General features: G+C 34.7%; 1 protein-coding gene across 2 annotated transcripts; it reads right to left on the reverse strand.

The window, feature by feature from the left end:
* Nucleotides 1–26655, reverse strand: LOC141712439 (protein PELOTA 1). 2 transcript variants are annotated; one of them, XM_074515373.1, is made up of 16 exons: nt 26409–26648; nt 26243–26325; nt 22953–23028; nt 22482–22556; nt 22343–22399; nt 21506–21551; nt 14218–14293; nt 12890–12965; nt 12726–12758; nt 12562–12630; nt 12267–12373; nt 2583–2655; nt 2390–2428; nt 1157–1251; nt 593–699; nt 1–364 (listed from the first exon to the last, which is right to left on the reverse strand). In XM_074515373.1, exons 1-16 carry the CDS (start codon nt 26457–26459, stop codon nt 291–293), a joined length of 1137 nt encoding a protein of 378 aa, XP_074371474.1. In that variant the 5' UTR covers nt 26460–26648; the 3' UTR covers nt 1–290. The 2 variants fall into 2 exon arrangements, with proteins under 2 accessions (XP_074371474.1, XP_074371475.1); XM_074515374.1 differs by lacking the exons at nt 22343–22399; nt 22482–22556 and having other exon boundaries at nt 26409–26655.
* Between the last annotated feature and the right edge of the window lie 995 nt (nt 26656–27650).

Raw genomic sequence — 27650 nt, forward strand, 5'->3', positions numbered from 1 at the left:
TAACAAAAAGTCCACTATTTATAACAAAAATGATATACCTCAACATTTTCCTTATAATGGGAATATAAACATATTAAATCCATACTGTTATAACAAGTTCAGAACTACTACTTTGTTGTTATTATAGCGAAGATTCTCTTGAACGCTCAACTGATTTATTGCCTGACATTCCTTCTTTTTTCAAGTGACGCGTATAGTACAGTGATAATTTATATACTAAACATTACAGAAAATGTAATATACAAAGTGCCCTATATAATCTCAATTCCGATTCTCCAACAGCTTTTCCTTCACATCTCTATGTCTTCCAAATCTGGTAAAGGAAATCGGAGGATTGCTGCAATCCCAGTCAACTGAGCAAGTTCTGTGATATAATAGGCCAGATAACATAATTAAAAAAGGAAAATAGTAACATGATGATAAGATTCGAAAGGAGAGCACAAATTTTACCTAACAGGTTATGTGGCCATCAAAAGAGGGGAAGGGGGTTCAGGCGGCATTTTTCTACTTTCTATTACAAAGTAGGGAGAATTCAAGGAAGAAAGAACAGATCTAAGAAAAATGAATAAATTATTGACTAAATTGCACTCACGCTCTCCTGATACATGCATTGATGAGAAAATGTGAGCAGTGCCCCCTGAATCCTTTACAGAATCGACTAAATTGACATATTTTTTCCTTGTCGCTACATCTGAACTCCTGCAAGGAAAATAATAACTATTAATTACATAAATGCTACTAACCTCCATACTATTTTTCCAAAAAAAATGTTACAGGGATTTAAATAGCTGTTTGCACATAGAGAGGGTCAACACCTTGACCTAAATTCAGAAATTGGGACTAGGAATTATAATAAAGATACATATTCACATCATAAAAGTTCATACAGCAGATAAAAATAAATTTTTAGAAAGTAGTAACAAAAAAAGAAAGTGCAGACAATATAAGTATAGACTCTCTTGATGTGTGTTATCAAATAAGATGTTTAGACCAATGATCTATGTGTGTGTGCATACGTGAGTGTGTGAGAGAATGATAGGGCAACCAACTGCAATCAAGTTGGTTTCAACGTCGTAATATATCCTCTCTTTAGTCTATTAAGTCACGGATGTTAATTTTTCATGAACTTGTTTGGAAAAGGAAATATGCTACTGACCTAAAGAGCTCATCAGTAACGAGAAGTGTCTGCACAGCCATGCGTTCATGGGCAACCTCAACATGTTTTGGTCCATAACATGCACGTGCTGGATCCTACACAATTCAGAAGAAACCTTAATTACAGTTTAAATGGATAGAGGTTAATCATTCACAACTACCATTTATCACCAAAACTACATATGCATACACACTCAACATCTAGATATCTAGATGTGTGAACACCGTTAAACAATTAGCACTGCCAAAGCTTCTGCATGGTAATCCCCGAGGGAGGTCTCCATCAGTCCCGAATGGCAGTGATTCATTTATACATAAATTATGATAATTTAGTTATAGAGTCAAAAAAATAAAAAATCAACCCGACAAAAACATGCACCATCTAACTACTAGTTCTATAATAAAGCCTCGTATTTCACCTTAACATAATAATAGGTATATTTTAGGACATGTAGAGAACCCGAAATAAGAGCAACCCAAATCCAAGTTACCACCAAATAGAACCAAGATTAGCCAATGTAGTTAGGTAACATGATTTACATACTAAGGAACTTTACAGTATCTTTTGTGGTTGTCATTTAGAAAGAGATAGAGAGCAGCTGATTTATTTAATTCAACCCAAGAAAGTATTTCGTAATATAACATCAACGAAAAAATAAAAAATTGTTTTCTTCCCGCTGATACTTTAAAATTTAAATAGTATAAAAATCAGGACATGAAAATATTAGGGGTTAAGGTAGTTGAAATATCCAGCAGATCTAGACTAATAACCATTTTCTTCAACATAATATATATGTGAGTCTGAGTTCCAGATAAATACCCGAACTGGATCAAATTTCCATACAAGGAAGAAACATAGCTGTTTTTTGTTAGAATATACATTTAATGCAGATTGAAGCCTGCCATATTCTAGCAACCATGCTTCGACCAAGTTCACCAAAGAGACGCAATAAACATTGTTCTCCATATCTAATTGATCAAGGCTAAAGAACCTCCTAGGCATCCATGTCACAAGCTACTTAGAAGTTAGAAGTTACTTATCACCTTATTAGCATACCGAGGTGAGCATCTTATTTGTTAGGCAAGTGCATAGACATCCTAGGTGCTTGCTGGTTGCCTCAGTGAGAAATATGGTGATAAATTTTCAAGTATCCTAAAAACAAAAACTATTGGGGCTTCTAATTGAAGGCACTTGCTATGTTATATGGAAAGAAACATAAGTATAAAGCCTTACATTTGAGAGCATAGTGAAAAAGTCTTTAAGAGCTCGGACCTGAATATTCAAGATGGAAACTATTGATTAGAGGTTAAAGAGTAAATGCATTTACCATGAACAGAATGAACTTAGAAGAAATCGAGGGAAAAGCAAAAAAAATAGATTATGATGTTGGTAGTTAAAGATAAAGACATTTGCTTTCTAAAGCTACCTCCTGCGCTGCTTTTGTATCTTTTATCATATTCATCACATTTGGAGCATCCAGAACCTCCCTTAAACTATGCCTGCATATAATTCATTTATACTTTGATGAGAATAATTATTAACTTTTCAGGAAAAATTGACTGTAGATACACATTTTCCACAATCCCCTTCAACACATTCCAAACAAGAAGTCAAGAACATAACAATAGCACTCAACACTGCAATAACTAAGAAATTCAAGGCACCTAACTTCTTAATAAGTAATAAGTCATCATATAAGCATCGATAGATCAACTTCACTTCATGAACTCAGTACATCAACATGGACCATGTCTATTTCAATAACTACTAATATTTTGTGAGCTTCTATTCTACTTTGTTAGATATGTTTGATGATGTCATAACTAATCTGATGTGTTTAGTTTCAGAACTTAATATCAGGATTTATCATGACTTAGCTAGAAATCAGGATCTACTGAAGACAAGAAGATATCAGAACTTAAGGTATCAGAACTTGTAATATCAGAACTTAAGGAAGGATATGCTTCAGAAGTAAAGTGCGACTGATTTCTAGGAGAGGATCTGGACTAAACAAAGGAAGATATGCTTTAGGAGTTGGACGACCAGAAGACTTGTAAAAAGATAATATTTGATTGATATATTTTAGGAAGAGATATACTTCATATCAATTAGAAGATATCTTGTAAATGTGTACTATATAAACACAGCTTAGGGTTTACACTATATGTGTTATCAGTCACGAGAATATTATTCATTGTAACCCTAGCAGCTTTTAGTGATATCTTACATCACTGAGAGAGTAGATTAAACCTACTGTAACAGAGTTTGATATATTGAATAAACTTGTTTTCTGTTACATACTTGTGTTCATAATCGAATTGATTGTAGATACTATATTCAACCCCCTTTTATAGTATCATTGAGGCCTAACAAGTGGTATCGGAGCCAATCTGTTAAGCTTACAAACAGTTAAGATCCAAACAAACAATCAATCATGTCTGATCAAGCAAAAATACCAGACCCTCAAGAACCTGCAAAGGTTCAACCCATTCAAAACACCAGTAGATATGAAACCATCAGGGTTCCTTTGCTCAGGGTGTCTGAGTACCCTGTATGGAGTGTGAAGATGACCATGTTTCTGGAAGCTACAGATCCTGAATATTTAGACATAATTTATGATGGTCCACACAAGCCCACAAAGCAATCTGTTGCAGTTGGGAATGAGCCACATAGGATGATTCCCAAAGAAAAGAGAGAATTCACCGCTGAAGACATCTCTTCACTAGGTAAGGATGCAAAAGTAAGACACTTGCTTCATAGTGCACTTGACAATGTTATGTCAAAAAGGGTGATTGGATGCAACACTGCAAAAGAAATCTGGGATGCATTGGAAGTGAGATGTCAAGGAACCAATGCCATCAAAAAGAACAGGAAGACAATACTCACACAGGAGTATGAGCACTTTGACTCATTATCTGATGAGTCACTAACTGATACATATGACAGATTCACAAAGCTATTGAATGATCTGTCACTAGTGGATAAGGAATATGATCAAGAAGATTCAAATATGAAATTCCTACTAGCTCTTCCTGAAAAGTGGGATTTGAAAGCTACTACAATAAGAGACAACTATGAACTTGCTGATATGTCTCTTGATGAAATCTATGGGATCCTCAAGACTCATGAACTTGAGATGGAGCAAAGAAAGAAGAGGCATGAAGGGAAGTCTAAGACAGTTGCTTTAAAGGCTGAAGAAAAGCCAATTGTCTCTAGGAAGGCAAAAGGAAAGGCTCTCATCATACAGTCTGATTCAGAGTCATCAGATTCTGATGATGATGATTCAGAACCTGAAAATTTATCTGAAATGGATGTTGATGCAGAGATGATGCAACTGTGTGCTCTTATGGTGAAGGGTATCACAAAGATAACCTACAAGAAATTAGAAAGGGTAAGAAATTTTCCAGGAAAGGTGGAAGTTCTGACCAGAAAGGGTTCAGAAAGACTGAAGGCAAAGGAGGAAAGTCTGACAGAGGAGACAACTCAAATGTCAAATGCTACAATTGTGGTGAAAGAGGCCACATCTCTCCTGATTGCAAGAAAGGAAAAGGTGATAAATGCCAGACACTTATCACAAAGAAGAAATGCTATAATTGTGGAAACTCTAACCATCTTGCTTCTTTTTGCTGGAAAAATAAAGATATAAACTCTTTACCTCCTAGATCAGGAGTTAAGAGTCAGTCTGTTAGGTTTAAACCACAAAATTCTTATTTTCATTGTGGCAGTTTATGACATTCTATTTATACTTGTAAGGAATATCATAGTTTGTACTATGATTATTATGAAATAAAACCTTCTTTAAAGAAAGTTAGTGTAATTTCTTCTAGTATAAATTCTGATGCAAAGTCTGATATAATATCTGATAAAAAACCTGTTAGCATAAACTCTGAAACTAAATCCGCTGCAAATGCTAACAAACTTTATAAGGCCAAAGGATCCAAGAAAGTCTGGGTCCTTAAAACTAATCAATAGTGGTCTTTGTGATTGCAGAGCAACAGGAAAAATAGCCTGGTTCTGGACAGTGAATGTTCAGGACATACGACTAGAAAATAAAGCCCTGCTATGAGACTTTGTGGAGAAAACTGACCCAGGAGTTTCTTATGGAGATGGCAACATGTGAAAGCCTCTGGGATATGGCAATATCAATATTGGGAATGTCATAATTGAAACAGTAACTCTTGTCACAGGACTTAAACACAATCTGCTAAGTGTGAGTCAAATTTGTGACAGAGGTTATCATGTGGATTTCTTTGAAGAATACTGTGAAGTTGTAAGTAATTCTACAGGCAAAGTGGTTCTGAAAGGTCATGGTAACATATATGAAGCCAGATTTTCAACAAATTCTGAGGATTCTGCAATCTGTCTGTTAAGCAGAGCATCAATTGAAGAAAGCTGAAATTGGGACAAGAGACTCTCTCATTTAAATTTTAACAACATAAATGAGCTAGTAAAGAAAGATCTTGTGATAGGACTGCCAAAATCAATATTTGCTCCTAATGGTCTTTGTGACTCATGTCAAAAGGCAAACAAAGAAAATCTTCATTCAAGAGCAAAATTGAATCCTCAATTCTTGAGCCTTATCACTTACTGCATGTTGATCTATTTGGTCCAGTCAATGTCATGTATATTGCAAAGAAGAAATATGCTATGGTTATAGTGGATAAGTTCACAAAATACACTTGGGTGTATTTCTTGTACCAGAAGAATGAAACTGCATCTACTCTAACTGATCATGTCAGACAGCTGGATAAGTTAGTCAAAGATGCTGTTAAAATAATAAGAAATGATAATGACACTGAGTTCAAGAATTTAATCATGGAAGAGTTCTGCAAAGAGCAAGGAATAAAGCAGGAATTTTCTGCACCTGGAACTACACCGCAGAATGGAGTTGTAGAAAGAAAGGAAAAGGACTCTTATTGAAGCTGCACGAACTATACTTGATGAAGCAAAGTTTCCAACCTATTTTTGGGCTGAAATTGTGCAGACTGCTTGTTTTACACAGAATGCTACACCCATAAACAAGCATGGAAAAACACCATATGAGATGGTGAAAAAAGAAGAAGTCAAATCTAAAATACTTTCATGTATTTGGATGCAAGTATTTTGTTCTTAAGACTCATCCTGAACATATGTCAAAATTTGATCCAAAAGCTGATGAAGAATTTTTGTTGGATATCCACTTTCCACTAAAAGCCTACAGAGTCTACAATTTAAGAACAAGGGTTGTCATAGAATCTTTCAATGTATCTTTTGATGATAAAAAGATTACTGGACTTGAAGATTTCAATGATCATGATCAACTGAGATTTGAAAATAAAGATGTAAATTCTGATTCTGTAAATTCCGATGACCTAAATCCTGATCATGTAAGTTCTGACGGGTTAAATTCTAATATCATTAAAACTGTGGTAACTGCTCCAAAGGAAAATGCACCTATTCAGGTGGAGCAAGCTGATGATCATATCACATCTCAAGACTCTCAAGAAGCATCAGAACCGGTCACTGGCTCTTCAAGTTCTGATTCATCAAGTTCTGATGAGCCAAATTCTGACAATTCTGAAAACTCTAATTTTTCAATTCATAAAAGATCCAACTCAAATTCTGGAATCTCAGAGAGCATAACTTCAGGGGGAGCATCAGAAAATGCTGATGGAGACAACATGGATCATGAGGGAGGATCCAGTTCTAGAGATCAACTTCCAACTGCAAGGAAGTGGACTAAATCACACACACCTGACTTAATAATTGGAGATCCTAAAGCAGGTATCAGAACTAGAATAGCAAAAACAAATGAATGTCTCTATCATTCCTTTCTATCTCAGACTGAAACAAAGAAAGTGGAAGAAACTCTTCAAGATGTTGATTGGGTCCAAGTAATGCAGGAAGAGTTAAATGAATTTGAAAAAAATAAAATCTGGACCCTAGTGCTAAGACCAAAGAACGGATCCATTGTTGGCACAAAATGGGTGTTCAGAAACAAAACTGTACAGTGATGACATAATTACAAGAAACAAAGCAAGGCTGGTTGCTAAAGGTTACTCTCAACAGGAGGGTATTGATTATGATAAAACATACGCTCCAGTTGCTAGATTGGAAGCCATAAGAATCTTTTTGGCTTATACTGCTCACAAGAGGTTTAAAGTCTTTCAAATGGATGTAAAGAGTGCATTTCTCAATGGAGAATTAGAGGAAGAGGTATATGTTGAACAACCTCCAGAATTTGTAGATCCAAAATTTCCTTATCATGTTTACAGACTAGATAAAATACTCTATATGACCTAAAGCAAGCTCCAAGAGCATAGTATGAAATTCTGGCACAATTTCTTCTAGAAAATGGATTTACCAGAGGCACAATTGATAAAACTCTGTTCTATATCAACCATGGCCAGAACTTACTTTTAGTCCAAATTTATGTTGATGATATCATTTTTGTTTCTACAAATGCCAAACTCCGTGAAAAGTTTTCAAAGCTAATGTAGTCAAGATATCAAATGAGTATGATGGGAGAACTTAGCTATTTTCTGGAACTTCAAGTCAAGCAAATTGAAGAAGGTAGTTTCATAAATCAATACAAGTACACCAGAAATTTACTCAAGAAATTTGGAATGCAAGACAGTTCTACTGCATCAACTCCCATGACCACTGCCACCAAGTTAGATAAAGATACTGGAGCATCAGTAGATATTACCAACTACAGAGGTATGATTGACTCTTTACTCTATTTAACTGGAAGTAGACCAGATATCATGTATGCTACCTGTCTTTGTGCAAAATTTCAGGCTGATCCAAGAGAACTTTATCTAATAGCTGTGAAAAGAATTTTCAAGTATCTCAAGAATACAACTGATCTAGGATTGTGGTATCCTAGGGAATCAGATTTTAAGCTAATAGGTTACTCAGATGCAGATTTTGCTGGATGCAAAATACAGAGGAAAAACACTAGTGGAAGCTGCCAATTTCATGGAGGCAGATTGGTTTCTTGGTTTAGCAAGAAATAGAAATCAATTTCCACATCAACTGCAGAAGCAGAATATATTGCTGCAGGAAGCTGTTGTGCACAGATTCTTTGGATGAAGAATCAGTTACTGGACTATGGGTTAGAAATTTCTAAAATACATAATCAAAGTGCTATTGCTATGACAGGAAATCCAGTTCAACACTCAATGACAAAGCACATCAGCATTATATATCATTTCATAAGGGAACATGTGATGGAAGGTAAAGTGGAATTGCATTTTGTTCCAACAGATCAACAACTAGCAAATATCTACACAAAACCACTATGTGAAGCTACTTTTACAAGACTGGTAAATGAACTTGGAATGGTTTCAGGTTCTTTCTTAAAATCTGTTTAGTTTTTGTTTTCATACATCAGACTTTATGATCAGTGTTTACAGATTTTCTTATTTCAATATAATCTGTGCTTAAATTGTAACATATTAAACACTGCCTATTATCTGATGTGATTCTATAAACTCTGAAAGTGTTTTGAATTTTCTGTGACTATTCAATCCAATGAGGATTATCTTGTCAGATGCGAACTTAGTAGTCTTTAACAAACTATGTATCCCATGTTTGAATTAGTTATTTATGTGGAAATCAATAACACAAGCAAATTCTGATTTTGATCTTAGTCAAATTTACTTCCTGTATCTTATTACTAAGTCACAATCTAGATTATTGCTTCTTATCTGTCAAATTCTGATGTCAGTAAATCTTAAGGATGAATTAAATGCTTGATAAGCCTCACTTATCTGTAGAAAATAAAAGAAAAAAAGGTGAAATCAGGTACTCCTTTGAGATCTAGAGTAAATATGTGAAAGGAAAGATCCAAGTGCATTGCTTGTATTAAGTTATATGCATTAGAAAAGCAAATTAATTTTTCTTGGTGACTTTTCACATTCTCTGATTATGGAATGATACTGATTTTATTCGTAGCCCACATGTTCTGTCAGAGCATATTTCAAAAGCTGATGAGTTGCTGACAAGTTCTGACTTCAAGCACCAACTAAAAGTCATAGCTCTCAGTACTAGAACTCTACAAGGACAACACTCCATGACTCATGCAAAGGTTGATAAACTTCAAAAGGCAGCTGATAAGCTGGAAATGATGCAAAAACTAGACAAGAAGAGGTTTATCAGACCTATTCATGGAAAAGTATAGGCTATTGAGCTTGTTCAAGTCCAGCAGCAGGCCCAACTGGATGAGGTATTACAAAATCAGGCTGCTCAACATACTCAGTTAAATGAGATCCAATCTTCAGTGGAACTTCTTCTTTCACTACTCCTGACAGATGATGCCAAAAAGGGGGAGAAGGTAGTTAAGTCCAAATGCTCACCAATCAAGACACTGAAGAAAAAGGATGATCATGGTGATGACCAGGGAAACTCTGATAAGAGTAGAGGTCACAGTCAAGGAGAGCAATTGAGCAGGATTCCTTCTCAACAGACAGGTTCTCATCAGAGATTGTCTGGTTTTACTCAAAGGAAGGATAAAGAAGGAAAGAAGCCTACAAATCAGGATGTTTATTTGTTGATCACAAATTCTGATGATCAAGTTCTGACAACTACTTCTGATGTAATGATTCAAGCTGGAAGCCAAGATTCACAGAAGTTTTTACAGACTCTGAAATTCAAGGGAAAGAAAGCAACATTCTTTTACAAGGATCCCAAAATTCAAACTATTGATGAAGAACTGGCCAAGAGACTATTCCTTAAGGATAATCCAGGAGTGGATTTAGAGGAATTAAGAGAAGAAGAAGCTAAATTTGCTGCTAAGAAGAGCAAACCAAAGTCAAAAGCTTCTGATGCTAAAAAATCACCAAGGCCAAAATAAAAGGGGATTGTGATAAAAGAAAGATCTGCCACAGAGATTCCTAAATCAAGGACTACATCTCAAACTACTACTGATCCCAAAGACAAGGGAAAAGGAAAAGTTGGGGAGACAGTCAAGAAGCAGAAAATGAAGATTCCTCAAATTCTGATGGATCCTGTGTGCAAGATGGTTCAAGTCTTTGATGATGCTGCTGCAGAAGATGAAACTGTTGAAACTCTGAAGAGAAGAAAGATGACAGAAAAATCTAAGACAATCTCTGACATAGCTCAAGTTGTTCAGAGTGAAGAAGTTCAGAACTTGACAAATCCTGAAGAAATTTCAGAACAGCAAGCTACAAAAGAATGTGCAAATCCTGAACAAGTCATCAAGATATCAACCTCTGACAGAGCTCAAATTGATTTGGGCAAGATGACAATTGCTGATAAGAAGAAACTCTTATGGAAAAATGTTAAACCATCAGATCCTAAGAAAAGTCAACTGCTATCTGATTTCATGACTGTTGGAGTGAATGCCAGAGAAGCAAGAGACAGATCTGGGTTAGGATCAAGCCAAGCCAAAAAGAAAACAGGAGTTGAAGTAACTATCAAAGATCCATTTTTATTAACTGACAAACCACTTGAGGAAGTTACACAGAAACACCTTGACAAGGTTATATCTGCTCAAGTGGTAATGGATACTCATGATAAGAGTAAAGTCAAGGAAAAACTGATTCTATTTCTCAAAGATGGAAGAACATACAGAATGTCAGAATCAGATGTGCTGAACAAATCTCTTAAAGAACTTCAATTCATTCATTATCTTTTGGAGATAAAGTCTGAGGTTACCAGAAGATGGTCAAATTTCATGATAAAGACCATAAGGGATAAAGGCAGAATCTCTGGATCAAGGGTTGCAGAATTTATTCCAAAGATAGTTGAAGATGATGGAAGAGAAATTCCAATGAAATTTTTTTTTGATAAGATATAAGTTATTCTGAAAGAGAAATGTCTATGCTACAATGAAGACTCCTCTCATCCAAGGGTAATCAGACTTGGTGATGGATTGGAAAGAAATCACATTTCAACATTTAGGACTGTCATATACCAGATTGGAAGTCAAGATGAAGAACTGCAGCAAGTCAAGGCTAAATTAGCTCAAGTCCTGAGAAATGCAGAAGATAAGCTGATATCAAACTTTGTCAAGAATCATTTTGGATTTAGATTGATTCAGTAAGATTGGTAAGAGCTGCAAGGACTGTAAGTTGTAGTTGTCTAAATAAACTCTCATTGCATTTGTACTTGAATGTTTTTGACATCATCAGGTTTATAACTTGTACATTTTTCATAATATACAAGTTAGGGGAGATTGTTAGATATGTTTGATGATGTCATAACTAATCTGATGTATTTAGTTTCAGAACTTAATATCAGGACTTATCAGGACTCAGCTGGGAATCAGGATTTACTGAAGACAGGAAGATATTAAAACTTAAGGTATCAGAACTTGTAATATCAGAACTTAAGGAAGGATATGCTTCCGAAGTAAAGTGCGGCTGATTTCTAGGAGAGGATCTGGACTAAACAAAGGAAGATATGCTTTAAGAGTTGGACGACCAGAAGACTTGTAAAAAGATAATATCTGATTGATATATTTTAGGAAGAGATATATTTCATATAAATTAGAAGATATCTTGTAACTGTGTACTATATAAATACAGCTTAGGGTTTACACTAAATGTATTATCACTCACGAGAATATTATTCATTGTAACCCTAGCAACTCTTAGTGACATCTTACATCAATGAGAGAGTAGATTAAACCTACTATAACAGAGTTTAATATATTGAATAAACTTGTTTTCTGTTACATACTTGTGTTCATAATCGAATTGATTGTAGATACTATATTCAACCCCCTTCTATAGGATCATTGAGGCCTAACATACTTGATTAAAAAAAGAGATATATTAAAATCAGATAAGGTGGCTATGCACTAACACGCTGAAGTAGAAAAGTTTCTACCTGGAAGGAAATATCACGTATGCCTACAAAGATATAAGCAGCTCATATTATACTCTAACAAATTCAGTTGCAGGAGAAAGCTTCAATCTAAAAAAGTTGGAAGGCATGTATGTCACAAGCCTGTGATACTGGGACATACTTAGCAATCATTATTTTGCATTTCTGCATAAATCAATACACGAGCACAATAGTTTCAACATTCACACTAAAATTTTTGTATAATGAACAAACTCCTGATATATTAACTAATCATAAAAGAGTAAGCTAAACATACTTGTATCCTGAGGTTGTGTGCACAAGAATTATACGAGACTTGTTTTCAATTATAGCTCTAAACTCTTTCCTTTCTGCTTCCAACATTAAGTGGCGATGAAATTGATCCTGGATCAAATCGAGGAAAATTCCAGACATGTTACATTATTACGAAAAAATCACGACTTTATATTATGAAAGTTTGAAAAAAAAATGCTGATTGTAACAATGCAATTTATTACAAAATGCCCCGGTTCATGGAAATCACTGTTTTTCAAAATAATATAAATAAAGAATTCAGAAAAAATGTGACAGACCTTTGTGAATCCTGGACTCGCAATCACAGCGCAGCGGATAAGCTGGAAATCAATATGTTTCAAGAAAGCCTGTAGTGCACCAAAATATATATATGAGGCCACATTACATGAAACAATTCTGTCAGATCAACAAGATATAGTCATAAATCAGTTTGAGCTCTCACCTGTGCAACATTCTCAAAGAATTTGTTCAAAGCCTGTAATGCAAAGATAGTTGACTAAGTAACTACAATTTCAATCAAAACTGCACTAAGTGTTCACTGTCCAGCATCACAGCTTCAGGATTTGACAAACATTTTGGTCAATATTAAAAGGATAGGGAACAAACTTTGTCGTAACCAGCTATAGCAGGTCCATGCTTCCGAGGAATAGAAGCTTCTATTCGAGAACGGGTAATAGTCACACTGTTGACAAGAAAGCAAAATAACAAAAGTTTCAAATTTAACAAAGGGGTTAAATATCAAAGTGGTCACTCAACTGAAGGTCATATATCAGTTTCATTATCAAACTTAACGGGGTATCATTTGAATCACTAAAGTGAATATAAATATCAAACAGATACTTCAAAATATGTGTTCGAGAATTAAATTTTAATTTCATGGAGTTCTATACATTTTTCATGAATCCTATTACAACCAAATGAAAATGTTTGAATTCTAGTATTTTTGAAAATATAGTGAAATTTTTAAAAATTGATCTAGTATTTATTTTTGTTTAAATCAAAAAATATAACTACAAAGTTTACAAAAAAGTTGACAAACAACACTTTTGTAGATCGTGTTGGTATAAGTGACAAGTTTGGGGCAATTGACATATTATAATACTTGGTTAGTTGGTTGACATTTAGAAAGAACTATCTGCAAATGGGAACTAATAGGAAAGATATAGACGTTCATAGCTTTTTAATTACGAGTACGTATTGATATAATAAGATTGTAGCATCTGCACCTGTCAATTCATATAAAGCAGTAAAATCATCTTCAACTTGAGTATTCTTTATGAAAACACTTCAAAGTTTAAAATCATATGTTTGTGCTCACAAATATAACTATCAAGCTAAGTCCCAAGTTGTTTAAGGTTAAATAGTAGGATTCCATGTATTCATGTCTTTGGATAATATCAAGCCTGTAAAGAGATCATGTAAAGGGAAAAACTTTACCGCCCTCGCACCCTATACCTAAACTTCCAACAAAAGATGGGTAACGCGTCAGCTGCAATACATCTTTTGCATTTACGGGGAGTTTAATTTGGTAAATATATATTCTATATTTCAATAGATGTCCTACGAATTTAGTACTTCCTGGCCAAGACTATGAACCACACAGTGACTATACATATCTGTCACTCTTTTAATAATTCATAATCTAAACGCTGCTCATTTCCTTGCCATCACATTTACTGAAACATGCAGTGGCATGTCCTCCTAGATTCCCCCATTCAACACATCCTCAACTAGCATATGGTAAACCATCTAAAAGAATTAATTTGCAAAAACTTGAGATGACCTAGAAAATACACCAAGGTAGACGAGAGAGAAGTCCCAACTCCTTGCTCCAGCAGTTCAGCACATTAGTAGACTATAGTAATAAGTCTTGACATCTCAAGATCAAACATATAATGTATAGAGTAACACATGTAGATTTTCATAAAATGTACCTTTTTCCAATGAGGAAGATTTGTGCCAGTCCTTCTTGCATCATAACAACAGCCAGATCAGCACCTACAGAAGGATCTGAAGGACAGGCTAAAGTGAGAAAATGCAAATAAAACATTAATAAGAAGCAGCAAACAAAACACAAAAACATGAATAAAAAGCAGACAAAACATACACAAAACTGTAACACTCTCACATTAGAAGAATACAGATAATACCTCCAACATATTTAAATCTACAAGAGATTGACATTGTGACACAATATTAAGCCAATCCACTGGACATAACAAATACAACTATTTCTCCCTAAGATTATATCCATATTCAACTTGTTACTACTTGTACTAATGTAATCAGAGTAATTTTGTTCTAAAATATTTTCATCCAAATACACATTATTTATCACACCACTTCGATTTGTAGATAGTATTCAGAATGGTATCTAGTGAAATTTGGCAATGTGAAACAGTATCAAACAGCAGGAATTGTACAAAGTTCTACTCACTAGGGGAGTATTTACCTCTAGGTAGACGGTAGTAATGAATAATTGAATTATATGATGAGTTCTTAAAGAAAGTTTTACTTAAATGTAACTAATACCAATTTTTCAATAGAGTTTCTGCTTCTCTGACTGTAGATTCCAGATCTACAATCTCCTCTTCATCCCCTTTTCTCCCTCAACTCCCACTAATTTATTTACTTCTCAAATCCTCCTAATTTCTTCTTCCCAATTTTTATATCTTATAAGCACCAACCAGAATCAACATAAACATGAAAAATGTATGTACACAACACAGTATGGTCATTTTTCTAATATTTGCAATATATCCCCACTAGAACTAATACCAGACACATACTTGATCACGCATGCTCGAGGAGTTAAGTGTATATCATTAAGGGGAGTACCATCTTTCACTTTACAGATTTAGCATCTTCTCTTTAAGTAATCCAATTTTCACTATTTACAACATGATTGTTGGCGGCAATAATTTAGCAATATATATAGAGAGTGTCAGGAACTAGGGTTTCTGACTTGGTGTTTTTGAATATTTTTGTGATTTTCTGATTTATGAGAATAGAAATGTAAACAAGCAGAGATTATAGACTAGTATCTATAGAGAAACAGAGAAATTAGGTGAACAGATAGAATAAGCACAGAGAATCAAGTAACTTGAATAAGAAGACATAATTCTGTCATAGAGAGAGAAAGAGTTTAGAGAGAGAGACAAATTTTGGTGGAATAGAATTCTTTTTCATAAAATGCATAATCTGAACATTACAACTGATGAGTCTATTTATAGGCTCTACTGAATACTTTAACTCCCAAGTAATTGGTAAAATATCAGTTTATCCTTACTAGCTTAATACTGCAGCCTGCTATTAGAAATACAATCTACTATTAATACTAGTAATAAGCCTGACTTAGTAAGCCTGACTGTCTCTTCCTGACAATCCCCCCTTCTTCAAATCCAGCATGGCTTGTTCTCATGCTGAGAGTAGGAAATCTGGAAAATTAAGTTTCAGAAGATCTCCATCTTCCCAGGTAGCTTCATCACTGCTACAACCCCTCCATTGTATCAAAACCTGATGCACCACTCTGATGCACCACTATGTGATCCTTCACAATATTCCTAGTGTCCAGACTTCTCAAGGGACTGAGGTTAAATGCTCCTTGCTCATTAACCTGAGGCAGCTGTCTATAACTTTAACCTGTCCCATAGTTTTTTTTAACTGAGACACATGGAAAACAGGGAGTTTCCGGCAAATCCAATTTATAAGCAGCTTCACCTATCTTCTTACCTTGCTGACAGCTTTAAATTCTTTTTGATTGCCACTGTTACCTGTCTGTAAGGCTGTAACTTCAAATAAACCATATCTCCCGCCTCAAAAACTCTTACAGACCTTTTGTTATCAGCAAAACTTTTCATTCTGTGCTGAGTCTCATTTTGTAATGACTACTGCTGCCGTCTGAAATTCAACATTTCCTCCTAAGAAGACAAATTAGAATGAACCCTGTCAAGTAATGATATATGTCTTGGCTTGACTCCATACACCACTTGATATAGAGATGTATTTAAAGTTGTATGAAAGGTGGTATTATACCACCATTCAGCAGAAATCAACCATGTAGCCCAGTTCCTTGGTGGCTGACTAGTCATACTTCTCAAGAATTGTTCTAGGCACTAATTGATTCTCTCTGTGCATCCATCAGACTGTGAGGGGTAAGCTGTGCTGAGATACAATCTGTTTCCAGAAATCTTGAATAGAGTTTGCCAAAACTGACTCAAGAATAAGTTATCTCTGTCACAGTATATGGATGTTGGTAATCCATGTAATGTAATTTGGAGACTTGCTCAAAGAATGTCTGAGCTAATCCTTTAGCTGCAATAGGGTGGTTGAGGGATATAAAATGAGCATACCAACTAAACCTGTCAAACCACAACCCAAATTACTTTTAAACCTTTTTGATTTCGGAAGACCTGTAATAAAGTCCATAGATATATCTTTCCAAGGCTCCTGAGGAATAGGTAGAGGTAGTAAAAGGCCAGGGGTTTTAACAGTCTCCCCTTTCACCTGTTGGCACATCTCACACTCTCTCACCCATCTTCGCACATCTTGTCTTATTGAAGACCAAAAGAAATACTCAGATATTCTCTTATAAGTGGCCCTAATTCCAGAATGTCCTCCTACCTCCTTCCAGTGTAATTCCTCAGAGATTTGTTTCATCATATCTCCTGCACCTCCAATTACCCATTTTCCGTGAAACTGTAGCAAAACTGTAGCAACCTTTGCTGTAAATAGTATTGTTGTGGACCCAACTTGTTGACAACAACATCAATAATGAGGTCTTCAATCTCTTTATCCCCCTACATAACTCTCAGCAATCTGCTCCATCCACACAGCAGAAAGATGGTGGCAATTTCCTTCTATGATCACCTTAGAGTCAAAAGTAAGTTCTACATCCTTCCCTTGCCACTTAAATTTCAAAGCCCGGGCTTCAAAGTTGCATTGCAATTCTCAAAGTTCTGTCAGCCACTCCACTCCCGGTATAATCTCCCAATCTTGTATATTTGCCACCCAAACCTCAGTGTTGAATTCCACATTTTGCCATTTCCATTTGAATGCTAAGCATTTCTCACTATTGTTGAGTATCTCTCCATTAGGTAGCTTAATCTGAATTCCTGACCGCATTTCCAATACTAGTTCCAGGTCTGGACAAGCCTTTCTGCTAATCAAATTGAGTGCTGCCACTGTCAATCAGCATCTTCACCTCTTTACCTTTGTAATTTCCTTTAAACTGGATGGGAGTAGTCTGCTTTGGTCTTTTCACTCATAGAGCAGCCAATATAATCTCCTGAGTTTCCATCTCACTTAAATCTTCAGCTGGATCCTCATCATATATAGGAGTATATGCCTACTCCTCTTCTTCCTCAAGTACCATTAAGTAGTTATGTGGTCTTTTGCACTCATGTCCTTTTGAGAACTTCTCATCACAATAGAAGCATAAGCCTTTCCGCCTTCTTTCCTCTCTTTGAGTATAAGTCAATGGCCTAGGCTTAGAAGAAATACTCTCTGGTGCTTACCTGATACCAGTAAAGGAGCTTTACTAGTACCAACTACACTCTTACTTGTACTTGCTCCCACTAAATTAGCCTTGTAGCTATTGCCAAATCCAGGAAACTTCTTTGGTTGAGCATTCAAGGTATGCTCATAATATCTAGCTAGTTTAAGAGCCTGTTCCAGATATGGATAGCTTAGGTCTAGCAACCTTATCATGCCTTTAATCTCCTGTTGTAACCCACCAACAAAGTTCTCCAAAAAGAACTCTTTAGTTAAACTAGGAATCTTCTTCAGTAATTAACCCCTTGACCCCTTCACTTTTCAAACTCATCAAAGTACTCCTCCACTGAAGTTACTTGTTATAGTTTCTTGAATTTATCAAATACTAAATCAGTCTCCACTTCACCTAGGAACTCCACTCAGGTGCATGGCTACTATAGCACCTCTCTTCCTATCATTAACCTCATAAATTGTGAAGTATTCTTCATAATCCCTAAGACATTCCAAAGTATCAGTTTCTTCTCTATAAACTGGAAAAGACAACTTGAGGTGCCTCAGACTCTGATTATCTTTCCGAGTTCCTCCATTGAATCCACCAGTCTTAACATTTTCATCCACCTTGTATTTCCTGTGAATAGTCTTTTGCCTCTCATGTGATGGATATCTAAACATGCCTTTTTGAGAAAATTGTGGAGTTACATTCTCCTTGTAATCCTCCGGTTCTTCCTCATAAAAATTCTCAACTTCAGCCTGTTTACTAGACTTCTGATTCATTCCAACCACAAGCAACTCAATATGTTTTTGCAATCTCTCATTTTTCTCATCAGTACCTAGCAGGTGAGCTTGTAAGTCCTGCTGTATCATCCTTAAAGCTCCTTGATGAGAAGTCTCTACTCTCTACAAACTCATCATTCATGTAATAGCTCATTCTTCAAACAGTTTATACCCACTAATCTCAATACTTCACAAATCTATATCAGCTAGCAATTCTCCACCATTTTATCTCCACAACAACTAAAATCCAACACAAATAGTCTAATTGTACTCTAAATCACAGATCTAATCACAATTCCTTAACAGAAAGCTTAAAACAGTACTACCACAACACTCTAGTACTATTATCTATACTATTTTTGTGTTTTTCTTCACTGAACAACTAAAACAGCTGAGTAATGACTAAACGACCTCAGTCACAGCAGCTCCAGTCCATACTCGACATGATTGAAATTCAACAAATCTATAACATAGAGTAGAGAACAAGACACCTGAATAGATTTTGAGAAATTTATGGACTTAGAGCTGAGATTACTGCAATAACTAGCTCGCTCTGCTCGGTTTAAGCCGTCGAACAAAGTAGAAGCAGTGTAAGATCAAATCTGAAGCTCTGATACCAATTTGTCAGGAACTAGGGTTTCTAACTTAGTGTTTTTGAATATTTTTGTGATTTTCTGATTTATGAGAACTGGAAATGTAAACAAGCAGAGATTATAGACTAGAATCTATAGAGAAACGGAGAAATTAGGTGAAAAACAGACATAATAGGCACAGAGAATCAAGTAACTTGAAGAAGAAGACATAATTCTGTTATAGAGAGAGAAAGAGTTTAGAGAGAGACAGATTTTGGTGGAATAAAATTCCTTTTGATAAAATGCATAATCTGAACATAACTGATAAGTCTATTCATAGGCTCTACCAAATACTTAACTCCTAATTAATTGGTTAAATACAAGTTTACCCTTACTAGCTTAATATTACAGCCTGCTATTAGAAATACAATCTACTATTAATACTAGTAACTGTGAAGCACGGGTGCGGGTGCGGGTGCGGGTACGAGTACATGAGTGCGCGGTGCGGGGATACGGATAATTTTAAATATTAAAAAAATATTATATATATATATATTTAACATTTTTTTATAAACATAATTACAAAAATGACAGCAAAGTAGCATGTGATAGAGATTTAAGTTGCTGCCTTAGTGGGCTGAACCTCTCAAATAGTTGACGTAACCAGGCCCAATTAATATATTAACACATCTATACACACACATATACAGTCACGCATATATACACACATATCAACACATCAACGACTTCGATTGAACACGTTAACTAAAGAAGAACAAACGTTTCTCTCTCTCTCCCTCCTGATGTTTCTCTCTCCTAGTGGGCTATTTTTTGTTGTTTACAATAGCTGAAAATGACCATAAATACCCCTCTCGCACCCCTCTCCCGCACTCCCCCGAATTATGATACGTTGGGAGGCGCACCCCGTACATATGACGCCGCACCCCGCGCACCGCCGCACCAGTCCGCACCCGGTGTGCAGTGCAACACCTAAGTGCCGCACCCCTTCTTTCCAGACTAGTAATAAGCCTGACTTAGGAAGCCTGGCTGTCTTTTCCTGAAAGAGAAAGTGACAATTTTTCGTAAATTTTTCTTTAAATATATTGATCTTACATATTACATTGCAATGGATTTTTTGTCAAAGTAAATTACACATGAAACGTTTTATTATTAATAACTTCAAAAAAGGATGAATGTCACCTGGAAAAATATGATTCGGAAAACCAATAACGGAATGTTCATTGTAAGAATACATTTTCTTTATCGAATTAAGTGTCTTATAAGTTATAAATGTCTACTGCCATCATCTAGATAAATATTAGGATTTAGGAGAACAGAGAGAGGATAAAAAAATAAATTATTGTTTCTTATTTCAGTTTGAGATGAAAGGCATTGGGGTTCTGAAGTATATTGGCTCCAGCTAATTCCAGCATTAATCATTCCATTCCTTCGGAATAACCAAAAACTTGAAAGCCAAAACTTTAAAAAGTATTGAAAAAGAGAAAAAGAATTATGAATATAAAATTGAGAAAAATGGGCCTGAGGATGACCTCAAGTAACTCCTCTAAGGTTATAAACTTCTCCCATACAAATTTAATGGCATTTTTGTAAATACTAGTAACTCATCCTGAAATTACAAATTTACCCTCCTGTATTTATATGAGAAAATGTTTTAACCTCAGGTAGTACCATGTACCTCACGTACATGATTCTCTATAAAATTTAGATTATAGAGATTGTAGCGGGATTATCAATTATATAAAATTCAGCAATAGTGAGGGGCAAGGTACTTATTTAAATGTTTTATATGTGGGGCTACTAGCTTATTAAATTTGTAGTATATTTAGAATAAGCCCAATTTTTTTGGGCACCATTAGATTATTTTATTTGGGCTTCTATTTCCTATATAAATATTATGATCCCCGCATATTATCGTATATTTAGTTAATATATAGTGATTCTTGTATCAATATTAAATTGAGTCTTATATTGGGTTGCGATCCATAGTTTAATCCCTTCTGCAGCTTAGAAATCGTTTGGGTAGTGGATCTTCTGCAGTAAATCCAGCCATGTTAATATTATTTTTTGTTTTTATTTTATATATTAATATTAACAAATTCTGTCCTGCATCAAAATTTCATTGAGGTCTTAGTTCCACGGAAAAAAATATGTGCAAACATCTATACCAAACTAACTAGAGAAGTGGAATAAATCTGATCCGTGAAATTGAAAAGGACAACCGAAGTTCATAATAACCAGCGAGCTATAGAAATGAATGAGGCAAGATCTAGGGTATACAATCAGCATAATTTCTGATTGAAGCATACTATGTTTTGTAATTCATATATGTGAACCTAAAGTAAATATAGTAGGAATTTCATACCAGAGGCTTGATGAAGTACATCTAGTGCCATTGTGTCCCAAACCACCTGGTAAAAAGAAAACCCTCATTGATTTATACATATATTATTTATACTGCTAAAAAATAACTCCAGCAAACTATAAGTTATTCTAAAACTGTATCTTGATTGCACATATGATCCTGCAATTAATACATCATTGGATCCTGATGAGGAAACATGGTGACAAATATGCAATATTCAGTATTAAGAACAAAGGGCATTTAAATATACCGAATTATTGAATATATATTTTTTTGTAAGTAAATACTAAAAGAAAATACAGTTTGTTTGCAATAAGAGTCTTAACTATTCATTGGTCATAACTCCACCAATACATACCAGCATCAGCAACTTGCAATATCTATTCACATTTTGCAGATATCTGCGAGTACTGGCATTCCATGATTTAGTGTTGTATATACAATTTTGGACATTAAGATTTAATGATGCTACCCATAATCGAATATCTACACTTGACACGCACACGCACACACACACACACACACACGCATACACACATAATTGACAGCACCAAGATCAAAGTATTACTTCACAATTATGTTACTTAAAATTGCTATCTAGTTTCTACTATTTCGCTTGTAACTTACTACTACCGTCTTCATTTACCACTAGTCCACTACTATTACGAATTCTTAAGTGATTGAGCAATTAACACTGCATCAAAAAATTATTGTCTAGTACAGTTTTTCAATAACATCTCAATTCACAATATGAACATGTATATTTGAAAACAACAAATAAATTTATTAGATAGACGATCACATTTGGTAAACTGCAGATACCAAAAGAACTTATACCTTTCTTATAACAAAAGGTCTGTGCAGCTCAATCTCAAGTGTATGAAAAGCTCCAATCTGAAATGAATCTCTTAAAGTTCATAGCACTAAATTAATGGAATCCGCATCTATATTCTTGTAATTAATAGATTGTACATACCTTTACATGTTCATTTTCCAGAATGTTTTTCCCTCGTATACGCAAGACAGATCCTTCTTTGTCATAATCTATAGTCTATGTACACTTCAATAGTAAGAATAAGATACGCGGGATATCATTTTCTAGGCTAACAGGCACTAAGTAAAAAAATTGTTTTAGCTGGGTCAACAGTTCTTACAAAATCAAATGTGACAGAAGTTGATCCAATAAATTAACCTCAAATTACTTAGGATCAAATAAGAACCTCAATACCGTTTAAAATAATGAATTAAGCCTCATTTCTAATCGTGAACTCTATCTTAACAAAAAATAAAAAGAACAAGTAGATGACAATCTATTAGTTGTACTTGCATCACTAAATCTCCTCAAATTATACAAACAATTAGTCACATGAAACTAAATTAGCAATACCACATTATTAATAGTTTTGAACCCAATCTAAAGCAGTCTATAGTGTGAATTTGGTAGTACCTCAACTCTGATTTCCAATTTCAATTTTACACGCTCTGCATCTCTTCCTCCAGAAGCTGCCTCCCTCAAAACTTTTCTACAAAATAAAACCAGGAAGAATTATGAAAAAATGGCAGTTGATTGCATATATTATATCCTATATGTAAATACTACCAAACTTCACATTATTAAAAATCCTAACATAAACTTTACTGCCTGGGTATTGTAGCTTATATGAGATTTCAATTATAGATTTCAGATTTACATTAGTGTGATAAAAAGCTGCTCGTGAAGGTGCTATAGACTATATAAGTTTGTAGGGTTGACATATTAATGCAGAAAGCACAAGCCAATCAAAAAGTATATACTTCACAAATCACACAACACATGAACATAATCATGGGATCAATATCAATTTCCGCAGTTGTTAAATCACAATCAGTATAAAGAAATCACATAAAAATATCAAGAAATTCTGAAGACATTTTTTTGAGTATCCAACATAGAAATTTCTTAATGTTTCGTTATCTAATATCTTAATTGTACTTAATCCTCTATAAAGATGGTCTAATGTTATAAGAAGATGAATACAACCATGCAAGAATGTTGTAATCTTTCTAACAGATATTGATCAGGACTCCCTGTTGATGACATGAGGAACGAGAATAAAGAATTAATATACCAAACCAAACCAAACATACCCAGTATATCCTGCTTAACACAGGGGCCGGGAGGGTAAGATGTACGCAGCCTTCCCCTCATTCCGAAGAATGAAGAGGCTGTTTCCCGAAATACCCCCGGTTTGTGTGTGCGTGTCAAAATACGTAAAAGTGAAAATAACAATTTAACATATGCGCAAGAATCAATATCAAATTCAAACTGACAAAAATCTGATCACTTAAAATTGAAAAAAGTCAAAACAAAACTTAGCCCATGGTATTATTCACATGAGATTTACCTAATTATTTTTTACTTGGTCGCCTTGCAGATTTCGGATTTCGATATCAGGAATCGAAACTCAACTAATCGGGCAAAGTATGTGTATGGATAATGAAACACAGAAACAATACATAAAAGTTTATAAAATAAAGGGAGAAGAAGATGAAATAGTTAAAGAAAAATGATTACAAAATTGAAAGTGTATTGTTTGGTAGTATACGGGGAATTAATGATATAATCACAATGATCAAACTAATAATCAGTGGTAGGTTACAACGAAAGCACATTTACAAGCATTCAAATTTGGAATAGTGATCAGAAATATTGCTAATGTTCAGATACTTACCCACCGTGTTCTATAGATATTTATTTTGAAAGAAAGGAAGAGATGTGCTTTAGAAAACATACCCAAATGCATATGTTATTCAAATTGCCAGTTACTGTTCATCGGCAGAAACAAAACCAGTCACCATCTATATATACAGACCACCGCTGTCCATCTCCTTCACCATCGTTCCCCACCCGAAAATCCCCAAAATCTAAACCCTAATTGAATGCGCGACCTGACCCAGACACTAAACCTAATTTCCAAATCATAAAAAGCCTAATTAGATATCAATATCACAACTGACTGGGGTTCCATCATCGACAAGAACAAAGAAGTAATCAGATCGAGGAAGGAGCATAAAAATCGCACCTGGAAGCTATTGTTCAAAAGGTTATACTGCTGCTGCCTGCTAGAATTGCACTGCCATCATCGGATTTCTGCTTTATTCAGCCATCTCAATCATTGTCAGCCGTTACATATTTCTCATCGAATATCAGTTTGCGCATCTTCCTTGCTGTTTGTGTTGAAACAAAGTGGTAACTATAACCTACAGCCTATACACACGTTATATACATATATCTATCATTCCACTGTTGGGAGTAAAGCTTCTGTTTATCCCCCGACTTCCTGAAAAAGCTAAAACCAGGCCCGAAAAATTCAATAATTTCCCTGTTCAGCCCCTGAAGTTCAGCACCTTACTAGTTCAGGCCTTGCTACTTATGAACTTCAATAATTTAGATCCTATAACTTCTGAATTGTGATCATTCAGGCCCTTTCAACTCCTAAAATCTGAGTTCTGAATTGTTCTTTAGTTTTACTTTGTTCCTCCATGTTTTTAAGAACAAGTCTGCTCACATCAAGCGTCAAATTGATATTGTGGAAGATTACATCTATTTTCTTGAGTGTGAACATGATGAGTTCTATCACAAAGTCTATGTTTGTCATCGTGACCGTTGATTACTTCAATATAAACTTACGGTGAAAGAGTTAAATAATCAACTTGATGAACTTGAAAGGTTGGAAAAGAAGTACCATATTGAGTTGAGGAAAGAAAGGGCCAGGCATGCAGATGAGGAATGCGAGAAACGAAAAAGATTTTACGAAAATCTAACACCTAAGCTTCAACATCTTACATATTTGGAGAATGAGAACAAGGTCAAGGGAGATGTGAAAGTTGAGCATACTGTAGAAACTGTTCTAGAAGATTCAATTGAGGTTACAAAAGATCTAATTAACGAGGTTAACCAAGTTGAGCATATAGAGGTTGGTGGTAAGGAGCAAGTGGAAGAAACCAAGCGAACACAAATTGACTGCTTTCAAACTGTTGAGGATCATAAAGTGGTTAATGATATTATTGAGGTTGAACACATCGACTTCATTATTCCGGAGTACCTGCCTAAGCTGCACCTCAACCATTTTTCCGGAAGAGCATGAAGTTCATCTTGGTTCCATCTCATTCTTGTTTGATTCTTGATTCTTACAAAACTCGTGGTCGATTTTTCTCTAAATTGGGAGAATGATGAGGAACGAGAATAAAGAATTAATATATATGTTATTAATTAGTTTATCTTTATTTGGTCTAAAGATAAATAATGTATTTATCTATGTATTCTATATGTGGGGATATTAGTTTATTAATTTAGTTGGTTATTTATAAAAAAAACTCAATTGTTACGGGCCCTAGTCTGTTAGGTTAATTATTATGATTTCTATTCCTATATAAGCATAGTAATCCCCACATAATAACTTAGCTTTGATTATACACTTTCTTGGGAATAATATTGATTAATTATTCTTGGGAATCATACAAATCACTGCTTTGATCTTTTCATCGTGTTTTGTTTAATAAATCGATCTTTCTACAATTCTGTCCTGCATCACCTGTTCTATTTTCACAACAAAGAGTTTAAAGCCAGACATTGGCAACTCACTAATTTCTAGTATAATGAAGTTAACGAGTGGTTTATCGTAGTTAGCAAACGAACGAGCATAAAATGTAATGCATTGAAATACATAAAAGATGAAAGGGGGGGATTATTAATACCTAACAGTGCTGGCTAAAACAGAGTCACCCTTAGCAATCAAATTATAAGCCAACCATAAATCATCTGCTTCTTCAGGCACCATCTGTTTCATTGCAAATCAATAAATAAAGAATGATGAAATTATAAATAAAATTGAGGATTATAATAATTAGAGTTGTTAGTTACCTTAACGCTACCAGCACCATTTGGGACCAGGTCCCTGCGAAGTATCTTCATCTCTCTGTTTGATATGTATGTAGGATTGGAGTAATTAAGAATTAAAGATGTCTGGCCCAAGTTAAGAACAGGGTCAAAGCATTTCGGGTCGGGTTATTCTTGGATCGACTTATTCCTTAATTTAGGGTTACTATCATGAATTCATGATTTGGCTGATGAAATCACAAGGGCGTCCAGACCTCGGGTCATTGTAGGAACATTTCCGACGTAACCGAACCGAAACCGAAAAACCGAACCGATAAAATTCTCTTCGGTTTGATTTAAGGTTTTTTAAATATTCGGTTATTCGATTTTCGATTTTAACCGAGATAAAAACGGTTTGGTATGATTTTTTGAAATATGAATTCGGTTTTAACCGAATTAACCAAATAATATATATACATATTTTTGAATTATATTATATATATAATATAATATAATATAGAGAATTAGATATAATTAGTATTAGTCCACCTTTTTATCGGAGTCCTCGGAGTCCATCTACTACGTTCTGCAAATAAAATATTTGTAAAACGTGTTATTTGCAAAATATGTTACACAAATAGCATAACTTCAACAAAATCATGCAAATCTCATATATTTACGGTACAATATGTATGTTCTGCAATATGTTCTGCAACATGACATTTATGTTCTGCAAACTAAACATGTTTTGTAGAATATATTTTTGCAATGTTCTGCTTGTAAAATGTATGCAATCTACAAGATTTTTGATAGAATAGTGATGTTTGTCGAAAAATAATATGTTTGCAATATTTTAAGCTATATTACTTGCAGAAACATAATATGGACCCCCGAGGACTCCAATTAAAGGTGGACTCCATAGAACTTTACTCTAATTAGTAATAGTAAAGATTAATTGAAAATATTAGATATATATACACACTCGTGACTCAGACTCGAGACTATAGGGAGGGATCCTAACCTAATTATAACATGTTTTTCCAAATATTTTTTCATGGACTTCATCTCTTGATTGAATAAAAAAGAAATTTATTTAAAATAAGTGTCTACCTGAAGATATTATGTCATAGTCTTCTTTATTCTTCTGATTTTAGTCGGCCTGTTAATTATAGCACTGATGATCATACTTTTTTGAATTCCAAGAAGTAGTTTAGATTTGTGCCTTATCCCAAGCCCTAAAAAATGAAACATGTTGTCAATTATTTACCGCTACAATCTCTATATAGT

Source organism: Apium graveolens, chromosome 3 (assembly GCF_009905375.1).
Source record: "Apium graveolens cultivar Ventura chromosome 3, ASM990537v1, whole genome shotgun sequence".
Lineage (NCBI taxonomy): Eukaryota > Viridiplantae > Streptophyta > Magnoliopsida > Apiales > Apiaceae > Apium > Apium graveolens.

Coding starts and splice junctions, on each gene's coding strand:
- LOC141712439 (XM_074515373.1), bottom strand. CDS start 26,459: ATGAAGATACTTCGCAGGGACCTGGTCCCAAATGGTGCTGGTAGCGTT. Junction 22,557..22,952: donor AATTGGAAATCAGAGTTGAG/GTACTACCAAAT, acceptor AAGTGTACATAG/ACTATAGATTATGACAAAGA. Junction 12,759..12,889: donor CTATAGCTGGTTACGACAAA/GTTTGTTCCCTA, acceptor TTTGCATTACAG/GCTTTGAACAAATTCTTTGA.